This window comes from Motacilla alba, chromosome 3 (genome assembly GCF_015832195.1).
Source record: "Motacilla alba alba isolate MOTALB_02 chromosome 3, Motacilla_alba_V1.0_pri, whole genome shotgun sequence".
Taxonomy (NCBI): domain Eukaryota; kingdom Metazoa; phylum Chordata; class Aves; order Passeriformes; family Motacillidae; genus Motacilla; species Motacilla alba.
In genome coordinates, this window is record NC_052018.1 from 96975335 (window position 1) to 96989859 (window position 14525).

Consider the following 14525-nt stretch of genomic DNA (forward strand, 5'->3'; position numbering starts at 1 on the left):
TAATATTGCCACATTGACACTTCATTTTTATCTGAGAAATCTGTCAAAAAGAATGCTTCCCCTTTCAGCAGAATCTGTAAGGACCAAGATGACCCTACAAGAATGGAAGTTTCCAAGTGCCAAGGGGGTGTGTGTAATGAGGTAGAAACAGGCAGCAGCTGAGGTCCACAAGGTCTATCCCCAGTGCCCAGCCTCTGAACTGCTGGGACCTGAGGCTGCACAGTCCCCTCTTACATCCCATAGCCTGGAGCACACCTCTCCTGTGCTCCAGAGGAAAGTGGCTTCTTCCTCTGCCAGCACCTCAGCATGAGGCTGGCTCCCCCTTCTCCTCTTCCTCCAGAGAGCGCTACTCCAGCCTGTGGCAGCTGCATGCACCTCCTTGTGGAGGTGCCTCCTGGGCAGGACTGAGACAGTTCCTCTGTGACACAGCCCAGCTCAAGCCAGGTCTGTGCTCTCCTGCCTCCTGGCCATGAGGGCAGCTTCCCCTGAGGCGAGCAGCTTCCTTCAAAGGGCAACTTCCCTGCCCAAGATGGCCCCAGCGTGATGGGAGCAGGACATCTCAGGGCTACTGAGAGCTGAGTCTGCACACAGCTCAATGCAGCAGTGGCAAGGCCCAGGCAATGCTTGGTTTGAGTTCCCCTTGGCAGTTTTTCCTATAAGAGGAGCCTCTTCACAACAAGACAAGCACACCAGCTCAGTCAAAAATCAGGGCATTGGAGTTGTAGAGGGCACATCCACAAAGTCCTCCTGAAAAGTCCATAAAACCAGCTGGTGTGTATTTGGATGCCTATTTGAAGCCATACTAGAATGCTTCTCCTGCTGAACTTCAGGACTTTGACCAAAAAAAGGTGCCAAATTCACAGGGCTCCAAGTCCTCTGTCCCAAAATACAGTAAAACCTTTTAACTTGCTTTCCAGGAAGCTCAAGTGAGTGATGAACACACTGAAGGCAAGATCTTCCAACAGTGTCTTTAGAAATCAGAGACACAGTTACATGCTTTTCCCACTGTATGTTACACGTTTAATTGTGCAAAAATACAGTCATTGAGACTTTGCTGAAAATGGAAACATTTCTGTGATGTACACAGAAAGAGGTACTGTTGTAATTAGAGCAAATAACACTTCTTGTCGACCCAATCAAGTGGTTCAATACACTGAGATCCTGTTCTCAAGTGATTTAGACAACCTGTATTTAACTACTGTACCTCAAGAGAATCAACAAAACAACTGGGAAAGATGGAAGCAGAATAATGAAGTTTAAAACGGCACTAACTGCACAATAAAAATGGCTTAGGCTTTCCTACCAACATTTCTTTCAAGCACAGGAAGATGAAGTTTTAACAACCTTTATAACTGTATTTCAAAATACAAGATACCAATGGCATTGCAAAAAACAAACAAACAAAAACAACAAAAAAACCCCACCAAAATTTCTGAGCTCTATCCTCTGGGTCCACAACTTAATAAAACAAACACCACACCAGCCCAAAAATAATACATATGGCTAAGAAAGGCATTGCAGAATCCCCTCACCTCCATTATTACCTTCCTGTACTGCCTACATCATGGAAAAATAAATTTCAAACAATTCCTCTCCTTTGTGCAACCATGTGTTAACACAACCACACTGGACATTTATAAGGCTGTTCTCAGCAGCTATTTTTTGATCCTAACAAATCTACATGTTTCTTGCACACGTGTGTCAACATCTTCGTTATCCTTTTCTTCTGAACTTGGTTCCCAGTCTGAGTCTTCATCAGTAGGTTTGCACTCCTCCTCCTCCTCATCTATAAAGCCATCATTGAGGTCATATTCACTGGCTGCACCATCATTGACACTGTCCTTCTTCACAGCCCTTTTTCCTGTGGGGACAAAAATGTCATGTATTCATGACTATTAAATGTAGAGTTCAAGATCCCTACCAGTGCCCACATAGTAAAGCGTCTCTTTTCACAAGAAAGATGTACTGTTTAGGTCATTCTATCTTCCAGTTAAGCCTCTAGCTATTGCTAGATGGCTACTTTGACCCTAAATTTTCTGTCTCCATCCATCCATCATATTCTTAGTCTTTGGAAACTAATAGCTTCACACGAGAGAAGAAAATCTTCTAGATCACTCACCTCCTATGTTCTCCACTTGCCTTCATGCTGGATAGTCTGTATTTCCCTTCTGAAAGTCATTTCGTTCAGAAATGCATTTTGGCAGATGTGTTTCAACCTTGTTCTCAACATCTGTGTCACCTCTTTTCCTAAATGTCCAAAATTCCTAACTAGCCATGGCCTCTTAATATTCCAATCATGTCTTATTCTATCCTTATTTCACATGTCTGAGTAAAATCATGTTCATTCCTCTGCCTCCCACCCTCCCAGTTTCGCATTCTTACCTTATCTAGAAATAACCATGCAATGATATCGGTCTAGCTAACTTATCTGTTGAGCAGTTGTCACCAGCTTTCATATGAAACTATGAATTTGGTTTTTTTTCCTTTAGCTACAGCCCAAAGCCTAACTCTTTAAATTAACCATAAACAATTCTCAGCAAACTCTTGAAACCTCAGGTCAGAGCTCCAGGCACAAACACCACCACCAGCACCTCACGTAGCCAGACTACAGCCACTTTCAGTCGCACTCTTCTGTGAGTGGGAATGCTCCTATTCCAGAATTACCTTCCTTTTTATGCTTGCTGGCTTATTGTTTAACAGACTTCAGAGGAAATTAATCATGCCATAATTGGGAGGGCACATTCATTTCAGGATGTTTCCTCCCTATTTGTCTCAAACCAAGATACCACGTTAGCCCATAACCAGCAGAATCACAGACTATAGTCCTTGCAGAATTAATTATGTCTTGGAGGGGAGGGGTAAAAATGAAGACGCTGAAGAACAAAATCCCTCTTCTCAGACTAAGGTTATGAGAATAATAAGCCCAAGAGCTGCTTATCAAAGAAAAGCCCTTTGCCACTTTCACAGCATTGTGAGCGATATTTTACAACAGAAGAAGGAATGCTGGCAAAATAGTGATAACTTCCATATTCTTCTTACAAATGTAAGAAGTGCATACTATGTTCTCCCTCCCCATATATCAACACCTTGATTTCAGCAGTGAGTGATGCACTTCCTTTTATGCCTTTCTTCTCCACTTCTTTCCGCTGTAGTTTAATTCAGTCCTGCAGCCCCTAAAGCTGGTGATTAAGCTCAATTCTGCCTTTCCTCTAGTAGCCTATCTATAAAGATAACCTCAAAACTTTCTATGGAAGTATCTCCTTGACATGGGGGAAAAAAGCTTGCTTAATGCTCCTTCCCAAACTTTCTTTTTTGAAGTGAGCTAATCAGCTTGCTAGAAAACCCGCAAAAAAGTATGTAGGAAAATCCTGCATATTCCATGGCTACAGGGTGTTATTCATTGTCACTGTCATATTTTATGAAAAATCCCTTCACCAGGATTTTTCTCCTGAGAAGCTGAGAAGCCTCAGAAAAGAAATGTAAACAATAATTACCTGATGACTGTGAAATGTGGTCTAGAGCTAGTTTACCAACAGGTGCATCCTTGATTGGTCTCATGTGAATTGTTTTTACCTAATGACCAAACACAGCCAGCTGTGTCAGACTCTCTGGTCTGTCACGAGTTTTTATTATTCATTCCTTTCTAGCTTTCTGATGTATTTTCTCTCTATTCTTTAGTATAGTTTTAGTATAGCACTTTTAATATAATATAAATCATAAAATAATAAATCAGCCTTCCAAAATATGGAGTCAAGATTCTCATCTCTTCCCTCGTCCTGGGACCCACAAACACCAGCCACAATTCGTGTCAGTAGCAACAACCTAGAGAAGTCATTCACTAGTGACAATTTAAAAACAGCACAACTCTTTTTTTTTTTCAATTCCTTCCCTACAATTATTCCCCAGTAATTTGCCTCAGATTATTTTTCAGAACACTCTCTACAGGCATTTCTGGCAGCAATTATACTTAAAAGCTAAACATGTTAACTGTCATGTGGAGGGCTCGCTCCCCTCTTCTCTTGGCTGGTGGAATTTAAATACACTTGCAGAAAATTTAATTCTGCTGTGTCTAATGGTGCAGTTGCACCAAATATGACAAAATAAAGGTTAATGGAGCCCTTGCTGTCTGTCTGACACTTCAGGATGTGCTATGATGGCCTCAGGTGTGAACTTGCTGAGCACCACCTTTTATAAGCTTTGCCCTCCACAGAGCTAAGTAAACCAGTCAACAAAACATTACAATTTTTTAAAAATAGTAAATATGAACAGAACTTAATAAATTAATTCCCTTTTTTCCTGGGAGTGCATAATATAAATTCTTCCAGAGTTTGTTCTTAGTAAGAAAAATTGAATGTGACAGACAATTTCACTTCTGTGTGCAAAGTTTATATGCTACAAGAGCAGCACTTCTTCCTTCAGAGTCATCCCTGCCTGACCATCAGCTGCACACACAAGGGGCAGGGTGCACCCTACTATTTGGGTAAGGAACGTGCTCTTATCAGAGGCACAACTGCAATTTAAAACCTTCAAGAACAGATCTGGACTTTTAGATATGCACACAGCCCAGCCTGCTCAATTCTAAAATCTTCACCACTCAGTGCATGCCTCAACACACTGCAACAAAGAGTCTACCACAGACCTCTGATCAAGATGGGGTTGGTACTTGTATCACAGGATACACACTAAAGCAGTCAGGTAACAAACATGCCTCAGAACATGCTGGTGCACAGATATAAGCATAGCAAATATTTGGTGATAGCCAAAGTGCACACAAACTTGATAAGAAAATGGTATGGCAAAGAATTTTCTCAGTGGAAAGTTTAAAACAACTTCCTGCATTCACCCAGAACAGAAATAGAGGCCAAAACACTTTGCCTAGAAAGCTAACTACAACTATTTGCACTTTTGTTTACTTTCTGTAGAAAGCAGATCTTTTTTGAAGATTTCTTTAGGAAATTCCCAGCCAGTCTTGGTGGTCTGAAAGAAGGCAAGCCAGTTCCCACTCCCACTCAAAATGCAAGAGTTCTACACCCTACTGCCTTACTCTGGTCACGGAAAGCGAAGACTGCACAGCATCAGACTTTCAGACTGCTCTTTAAAGCTCACTTTTAATTTTAGAAAGCACAGGAAGCTTCACATTTGGAAGACGACACACAAAAGAATCCTGCAAGGAGACCTAAGCATGTGTTCTGGGTTGTAAGATATGTGGGTATTCTGTTCCTATCTGTTAGAGGTGTGGCAGTTATCTTCTGTTATTTGGGCAGTTTTCTTTATCTGTTCCACAACCAATCCTCTCTCCAGGAAATATCTTCTGTTAGGAGGCCATGTCTGGCCCGCATGTGTCACCGCATGACTGATAAAATTACATCATCCCATTATGAGAAGCTCTGCCTGGGGGGAGGAGCCAAACATTCCTACGTGGATATAATCAGAGATTTGGAACACCAGAGGCAGCCCTTTTCCCACTGGATTCCCCAAGGAGCAGCTTTCTTCTCCACTGGATTCCCAGAGGAAGACCAGGGCCATCTACACCACCACTGGGCCTTCAGAGGAAAACTACACCCTTCTACAGGATCACTGCTTCAACAGAACCACACCTGTCACTCCAGGAGGACTGCAGCCACCATTGCAATTGGACTGCTACCAACACCCTGACCCACAGCATGTCAGGTTGTATGACTCTCACTGACTCTGTCAGTGTTTATTTTTTTTGTTTGTACTATTGCATTTGTATTTTTAGTTTTCCTAGTAAAGAACTGTTATTCCTATTCCCATGTCTTTGCCAGAGAGCCTTTTAATTTCAAAATTATAGTATTTTGGAGGGAGGGGGCTTTACATTTTCCATTTCAAGGGAGGCTCTTGCCTTCCTTAGAAGACACCTGTCTTTTCAAACCAAGACAGCATGTTTAAAACTTGAGTCTATGTGCCCCCAACATACATAACTTCCATACTTTGATCCTAACAAGCCCTGAAAAGTCAATACCTCACTGTAAGAGTAAGCAAGTTCATTAGCACATGGACAGATTATCACCCAAAAGTTATTTAAAGGTCAGAGGGAGTATCTCCATGTTGCAGGAGCAATCACTCTTTATAAGGAAACCTTAACTAGCTGTGCATGAAATACTGGATTCCTTTCATCCTATTACGGCTGCTGTGTAAGGAGTGAAGATGGAAGACACCATTTAGCCATATGTGTCTCTCCTTAAAATATGTTTGTTTTCTTGTCTGCTTCTAGGAAAATACAGGTATGATTATCCAGGAAGACTGGCACAAATGCAACTGAAGGACTATTACTTGTAAGAAAACAAGAAGGATTTTACTAAAATAATGACTAGTTTCTCCTCAGCAAAGTATTATCAAGCATCTCCAGCACTACTGAATGCCAAAAGAGCCACAGCAGACCAATGGTGGCCCAGGTTGATGTGCCCACTCATAACTACAGAATACACTCGCCATTGCTTGAAGCTCGTTGTCATGTTCCTCTTCCAGTTACTAAAGAAAGGGAAGTTGTCAGTCAGGACAGAGGGAACCCTGCCAGTAAGGGTTATTCTTAGAACTGCTACAACAGGAAACTTGTGGTCTTTGTGAGGTCCCCAGGACAAGGGAAGAGATGAGAAATCTGACTCTTCCTGCAAAGAAGAAAACAGTAAAAGCTTGATTCCATCACCTTGTTCCACATTTCAAAAGTGCAGAATTCCCTGGTATTTTATGGATAATTTTCAAGGTACACCATTTAGAACAGTCAAGTAATAGCCAACAGATAAGGACAACAAAATTAACACAAAATCCCTTCAAATTATATCTGTTGCTTCATCAAAAGAATGGTCAATTTTTCATGAGTGCCTCCTTTCCTCTATCCCCAAAGAATGAAACACAGATTAAGAAATTACCAACTAATGCAACACAGAGGCTGTCTCATCTGGAAGGAGAGCCAGTTTGAGGTTTAGATAAAGCATCCATTGTACTCCTGAGAAGCATGTTGGCAATTTTGTTACTGATATAAGTCTGCATCCTTCAGCCTGAGATGGAAAATTCATCTCACAGGTGTTTTTAAGAGAACCACTTTTTCTGTATTACCTGAGTATCACCAAGGCTTTTTCTTAAGAGCAGTCCTCATTTTGTTACATTTCATACATAATCATGCTCTTTAGGACAACCACACTTTCCAGGAGAAAATATTTATGTGCAGAAACAATTTTTAACAGCAGCCACCAGTTTCAATATGCTCCTATAGAAATGCTATTGCCTCAAAATAGATCTTCTTGTCCATTGTGATAATTATGCAGTCTGCTAAACATGTAAAACCTAGATAGTGAAAAACAATGGAATAAAACAGTATTTTGAAGAAAATCAACAGTGCTTACAAGAAACAGCCATCAGCCATAAACTGGATTTTATTGCTGTTACCTCAATTATGCTTTGTAACAAATCAAGTACTGACTAAAATTGGTTTTTTTATAAAATCTCAACAAATACATTACCAAAATTTAAACTAAAAGTTACAGATCAAGAAAAACATGTGACAATAAATTGGTTATCTAAAAGAACAATTTACTGAATGTTGAAGAGTGTTGATCTCCAGGTTACTGAATAGGCTCTTTGAATAGTCAAGTTTTCATCTCTGACAGCTGACATAATTACCAAAATAGTGATTTTTAGTGTGTCAGTGTTAAAAATATGCACAGACTTGGGTGCTTTAAGGGTAGCAGTCAGACTGTGGTAAATTTCGGAGGGCTACAGCCAAAGTAAACATCAAAAATTAGTCATTGTTCTACTGTCCTTCTGCAACTGCAGGGGAGAACATTCTTAATCTGTCAACAAGAAGAGCCACTTTGCATGTGTTTCTCACCGATAACAAGCTGTTCCATATGGACACTCAGGCTGGCTGTCATTGTCATCCTGAGCCACCATCTCCATTTGTGATAGTCATCATCATTAGGATGACTGAACTGCTGGAAGTGAATGGGATTCTTCCTGCAAAAAGACAAATACACACTGAAACTGTTCCATTTCAACACAAGAGAGGACACATTAAACATGTTACTGAATCATTGACAGCTCATTTTTCTGTGGTTACATGAAGAGGAGCTTTTAATGTTTAACTTGATGCAGAATGTATGACCTACTTTCAGGACAACAGAAGAAATCTTGTCTTAGCACCTGCTGCAACAGAAGTTAAACCAGGAATTTTCCTATTTCCCATCAGCTTTAAGTTTCAGACCTCCAACACATGAACAAAAGGCTTTATTTGAATTACAAATTAGTATGCTGACATGAAGTTGTACCATAAGACATTAACAAATTCACGTGCAGCTGAGTCACACCAGTGTTGGTGAGGACAGCACAAGACCATCATCCACAACTTCTTGCTCTACAACATTTGAATCCGAGGTGAACAAGTAGGGAACACAAATTTATGCATCACTGAAAGAACATTTCTACCACTTCTAGGCAAGAGCTTTGTACACACACCACTCAAGACTAGACAGTCATAAACATCACTTAAAGAAGAGTTGTCTTCTTTCTAGAACTGTTGTAAGTGGAGTTAAAAAGAGCACAAAAAATTAAGTTCCCACTTCAAGAGAAATTCATGTGACAGATCAAAAAAGGCTAAAAAAATTACATCAAAATTAACATACTAGTAGCAAATCTACTTTTTCACTGTAATTTCTTGTAGACTTTTTTCCAAGTGTAATACTGAGAAGCAAGAAATGTGAGATTTTAAAATAAATTATTTTCCAAAAGACATCTGCAAAATACTTTATTGATTACCTCAATCATTCCCAGAGTACATAACCTGTAGTGTGTTTGTGCAAATTATAAAAGTGAGCTGCCTGCCTCAAGCAGGAGGAATAACAACTTTCAGCTACAGAGTAGTTACTGCGTCAGCTTAGACTTGGTACAGCTGCATTTAGAAGCAGGTATGGAACACACCAAGGATGTGTGCAGCCACCTCCATACACAGCAACTTCCTCATTGATCAGAGAAACTCCTTTAAACTCACAAGTACCTCTTCTGAACTTCATAGAGGAGACTCAATATTCACTTTAGCATTTCAACTACCACTATAACAAAAGAGCATTTGTTACAGCTTTTACAAAAGGATTATTTAAACACTGTGAGCTCTGCTGGCCATTCAGGCCTCCTTTTAGCATTTGAGAAATACCAGCTGTTGAGGACAGCAGGAGAAAAGCGGCACTCAATATGAGTGATCAGCAAATCCCAAACTTTATTGATAGCCACACATATTTATATTGGTGTTAATGAGACTAATGCATATTGCAAAAAGCGAGCTCATTGTTGGTTAGTTGCTTATCAGCCAGCTGCACCTAGTTTTACATTCTTGTGGGTATACTGTTACAGATTTTCTGTGTTTCTTCATATTTCTAACCTAAGATCATCATCCTCCTTATCCTGCTATTGTACCAAGGCCACAGCACCCCTGTCTCACACTAATTGCTAGTTCCCATGCTTATCTCCTTCTTGTTTAACTAACGGTATTATGCCATCGTGATATTTCTCAGCTAGCCAGCTGTTCACAAAATCCTCCACAACCAGCTATTTAGTATTAATTCTTTAAATCTCCATTTGCTAGGTATCTTTCACTCAGGAAACTCCACAAGCAAGCTACAGATAAACTCGTCCATAAGCCACTTATCAAAGATCCAGTATACCTTGGATCTACTTACATATGCAGTAGGCTTCTTGCCCTGGTCTTTTGTTGCTTCTACAAACTGTAGGATAATTGAATAATGTTTCACTAGAAACTACTGCAAGGTTGCAGTCTTTTATTCCAGAACAAATTCTCATGAAGCATCACTTCTTGTGACAAATTCAGACTGGCTGCCTACTTCTTTCCCCATTAAAAATAAATTGGATGAAACCAAATCATTCAGAGGCTATTTGCCACTTTGTTTTCTTAATGTGCAGAACTAACATACTTGCAGTAATAGCAAGAATTCTCAGTCACATGAAATACAATTTATCTTCGGAAAGAGACAGAGCAGCAACTGATGTTCCTTGATTTAATTTTAATCCTTATTCCTACATCAAGATATATAAAGCATCATAGTTGCCATGGAAAGAAGGACTAATAGCTGTCAACTAGCAGATTTATTGTATTTTAGGAAGTATCCATTTCCTTTTAAACTGTTGCTTCAAGACCTACTTGGACAACACCAAACAGCCATTATTGAAGGAGAGGGGGAAAAAAAGAAAAAGAAGTAGGGGATGTTATAAACGTATTTGCAATTAAATCGAATCAATAATTTGCAAGAGCCAAATTATGATAAAATAACAAAGTATAAAATTTATTTCATGTTCGAATGACAAAATCTGGGTCAGCCACGAATCGATCATACAGAGTCTTGCCCAGGACTAGGCTCTGGGTGACACACCTACACAGCTCTGAGCCCCTGTATGCATCAGAGTGGAAGTGGCACACCATAGCAGTGTCCGAGTCCAGTTCTTATACTCTTTTTCTTGCTGTAGGCCAGGATGTCCTTTGTCCTTTTCTTAATCAAGTAAGTCCCAAAGCTTCTCCGGTCTCAGGATAAAGCTATCAGATGGAAGACGGTCCAGTTCTTGATGTCTTGGGAATAATTCATAAGCTTCTTGTCTCCTGCTAGACAGAACTTGAAAGCCACGCTTACAGTACACAAAACCCACATCTGGGAAGATATACAAGCTGAACAGTCCCTTACTGGTAGTCCTTTGCACGTTAAGGGATTTCCCACAAACGGACTATAGGCTTGAATGGATTACCATTGGATATGTCATCTCCCCTGGCTATCTGTAGCCAGGTGTGCCACTAATGGCTTACTCTTTACTTAGTTAAAATTTCTGAAATCCTGTGCTGATGCAGTGGTCTTCAGGGCAGTTAGGACTTGGTGAAGGGAAGTAGAGATCTTGACTCCATTTCAGAAGGCTGGTTTATCATATCATGATATATATTACATTAAAAAAGACCACACTATAACTATACTACAAAGAACAGAGAGAAAGATTCATCAGAAGGCGAGACAGGAATAGAAAGGAATGAATAATAAAGTTCTATGACTCCCAGAGAGTCCAAGAGCTGCTGCCCTCTTGATTGGTCAGCAATTAGAAACATCCCACATCGACCAATCAAGAAAGCACCTGCTGCATTCCACAGTACTAGATAACAAATTGTTTACACTTGAAACTGAGGCCCTCTCAGCTTCTCAGGAGAAGAAAATCCTAGCAAAGGGATTCTCACAAAATATCATCACTACACTGTGCTGCTTCCCCTTCTTCACATGTAAATGTAGCAAGACTATGTGTGGTATGTGTATGACAATAGGTTTTCCAACCCCTGAAAGCCACTTTTCCTTAGCTTTTGGAACTTGCCTGGGCAAGCCTCCTGTGATAGTAAAAAAACCCCAATCTTCTCATAACCAACCTTAGCTTATTCCACTATGTTCACATATATAACTATATTACATTCAGCACATCACTTTATTCGCCTATGAATTTTGACACATTTATAACAGGGAGAAAGAAGGAAGAGCAACAAAAGAGTTGTGATGTATAAGTCCTTGTCACTAGGCTTCAAGAGTCTTTGGGCCAGTAGATGATGCTCCTCAAATTATACATTACCTGTGGAGCACATCAAACATGTCCTATCTCTTGAACATGTCCTACCTCAGATGCTCAGTAGAAACAGCCTACTTTATCTTAGCTTTACCTGGCTAATTTATATTTATTCTACGTGTAGTGCAACAATACCACACAAGCTAAAAGGAAGCAGAGAAGTGCATAGCGAATAAGCAAACATCTTCCCTTTTTTCAGAAAAACCCTAAGGCTTCTTCCTTAAAGGTTTTGTTCGGGATTTTTTTATATTTATTTGTAGACATAAGATATTTGAGTTACAGGAGCACATCTATAACACTCTAAGTTGCACTCCAAAGTTAATTATTTCACAACAAAGCCTCAGTGCACAGGAATGTGTTAATTCATTTGATCAAAACAAAATCATTAGGCTTTACTTGCATGAAAAATAACCAATTAGAAGGCTATTTTAATAAGAATTTTTTATTACTGTTGCCTTCATATAAACATACTGACACAGTTACTGCAGCTTTGCTTTCACAGAAACTCTAAATTTGTGTACTGAACACTTCATGATACAGGAAACTATGTGAACTAAAACTATGCAAATAAAACTTTAAAACTTCTTCAGAATCAATGCAATCATCCTCAAGCACAACTTGAATATTGTTCAGTGAAATATTTAAGACAGTTACTCATCTGTGTAGCTATAAAAAGCAACTTTAAAAACTTTTTATAAAGCAAATTTAACTGACCAGTTCAGAATCCTGACTCCTCACAATCCCACCCAGAAGACCCCTTGCTATCTCATAGGCTTATTTCTTCAGCTACTGAAAGAACCTCCTAGTGAAAATGTAATGAATTACCAGCACGGCTTATAAAGCCATAGAATTCAAGCCTGAAGTTATGCCATGACTGCACATAACACGTTTATTAGTTCTATGTTTTAATTCTTAATTAAAATATAGGAGACAGGACTCAAGGGAAAAAAAAAAAGACAGATGCAGGTCTTTAGCTGCCTGATTTACAAGCTTAGAGTGAAAGGAAAAATACTTATTTTAATAAACAAACAAACAGCAATATATTTAGAAGAACTCACAAACAAATCCAAACATTTGTTGAACATTCCCTGCTCTGACAGCTCTGGGAGAGATATACACACCCTCAAGTCAGTAGAGAACTGCACTCCAGGCTATGGCAAAAGGACTGAATTGTGGAAAAAAGATTGTGAGTTCCAGTTTCAGAGATGAGAGTTCAGGTCTCCTATACCTCTTCTATGGTGGCCTTCAAAAAGGGTGGTGGTGGCAGATTTATTTTAATTCCTTATTCTGCTAACTTCAGAAAAGCAAGCAGCAGACAAAAACACGTGACAGCATTCAGAGGGCTAATTCCCCGATAACAAATAAAGGCAGCTACAACATAAACAGAGCACTTTGTCTCCTAATGATAACAGCAGCTCCTTTGAATTTGGCCACCTCAGAAAGTGATAGTGAATGAAGGTGAGGTGACACGAAGGCTCCTTGGAGCAAGAGGTGTACATCAAGTTTAACTCTTTCAAAAGCTGTGTTTTCAAATTCATAAATGAAGAAACTAAGCTATGGGTTACAAATTTACTTGCTAGATGTTTGCTACTAATGAAATGTAGTCAAATATCTAGAACTAACATTTAATCTTTGCTCTAACACATTTTTGTCACCACACAGAAACAACTACTTAGGGGCCCTGAACTAAAAGAAAATACAAAGACAGACTGGAAAGCATATTTCTTTTGCTGCGAGCAAACAAGTTGAGTTTCATACTATTTCCTGAAGATCAAAGCTGACATTTTTGATTCTTCCTATTTACAAATTTCTCTGACAAAGTAAGATTGCTGTTTCTTATTTCAGAACATTCTTTTCTTTTTATAAAGCAATACTTTCCGAAAGCATTGCTGCCAAATGTTTCACAATCAAGAGACCCAGGAAGAAATGTGCACATACAGACTCCTACACCTTATTACCAGTGCCTAAGATCTGCCTTCCTAAAAATAAGGAATATTTCTTCATAGCAGAGCATTAAATCTCCTTAATACCCACACAGGGCAAAACCTGTCTCAGCAAAATTCAAAGTAGCTGGAGCAAACCAGAGGCTGCATTTGCACTACTGGATCAACAGAACTGTCTAATAAGACACGCTTTTGTCATAATCATTAAGGAGAAAAAATGAGATATGTCAAAGTTACATGAAAACCGACATGTGATGTGCTCATGAACACAACAGCTTTACAATTTTGATATTCAGTTATCTCAGCATCAGGATCACCAAATATACAGGAAGCCAGTCACTTGTGTTTTGTTTGGTTCCTAACCAAACTCATTGCTTTTATTATTGCTGAAGCCCCTTGGAGGAAGATTTAAAAAGTCACAAGATCTGCTGTTTCCTGCATTAGCCTTGTGTTTTGTATTTACAAAGTACATGGGATTACCTAGAGCTGAAAACCTTCTCCTAAATGTAGTTCACAGGTCACTGGGCATTTTGTAGACTCAAGAGCACCTCTAGATTTCAGCCTTCCCTTCAATGTAACACCACAGGACACTACAGATCTTTTCTGGGCAGAAAGAACTAGTAGGAGGCCAGACACCCAGCACTGGTATTTTGGAACTTCTCTGGAACATTTGTATGACAAATCTTCTACCACACCCATCTTGAAAGGCTATGAGTGAAAAGAAGAGGAAAAACACCTGTTATTCCTCACTTGCAGTATTTCCAAAGACTGTCCAGATAAGGATTAACCTCGAGTTCTAAGTATGCTTTGTTGTGGTTTTAGGGGTGACTGAAAGCTTTAAAATAATGCAGAAACACCAAGTTATAGTAAGAGAAATTCTTGATTATTTATGGATAACAAATAATAAGTATTTTTAAACATTCAGATCACAAAGCAGGGAGTAACTTCAATAAACACTATATTCTTTCA

General features: G+C 39.4%; 1 protein-coding gene across 6 annotated transcripts in view; it reads right to left on the reverse strand.

Moving 5' to 3' along the window:
* Positions 1 to 14525, reverse strand: part of APLF (aprataxin and PNKP like factor) — a 22403-nt gene continuing 7878 nt past the window's right edge. For 3 of the 6 annotated variants that reach the window (XM_038132594.1, XM_038132593.1, XM_038132592.1), the window contains 2 exons: positions 7850 to 7974; positions 1 to 1861 (listed from right to left, as the gene is read on the reverse strand). In XM_038132594.1, the coding sequence (XP_037988522.1) occupies positions 1656 to 1861; positions 7850 to 7974 (331 nt within the window). In that variant the 3' untranslated portion in view covers positions 1 to 1655. Of the gene's footprint in view, positions 1862 to 6452; positions 7306 to 7849; positions 7975 to 14525 lie in introns of those variants that run through there. The other 3 variants (XR_005256389.1, XR_005256390.1, XM_038132595.1) reach the window with 3 other exon arrangements.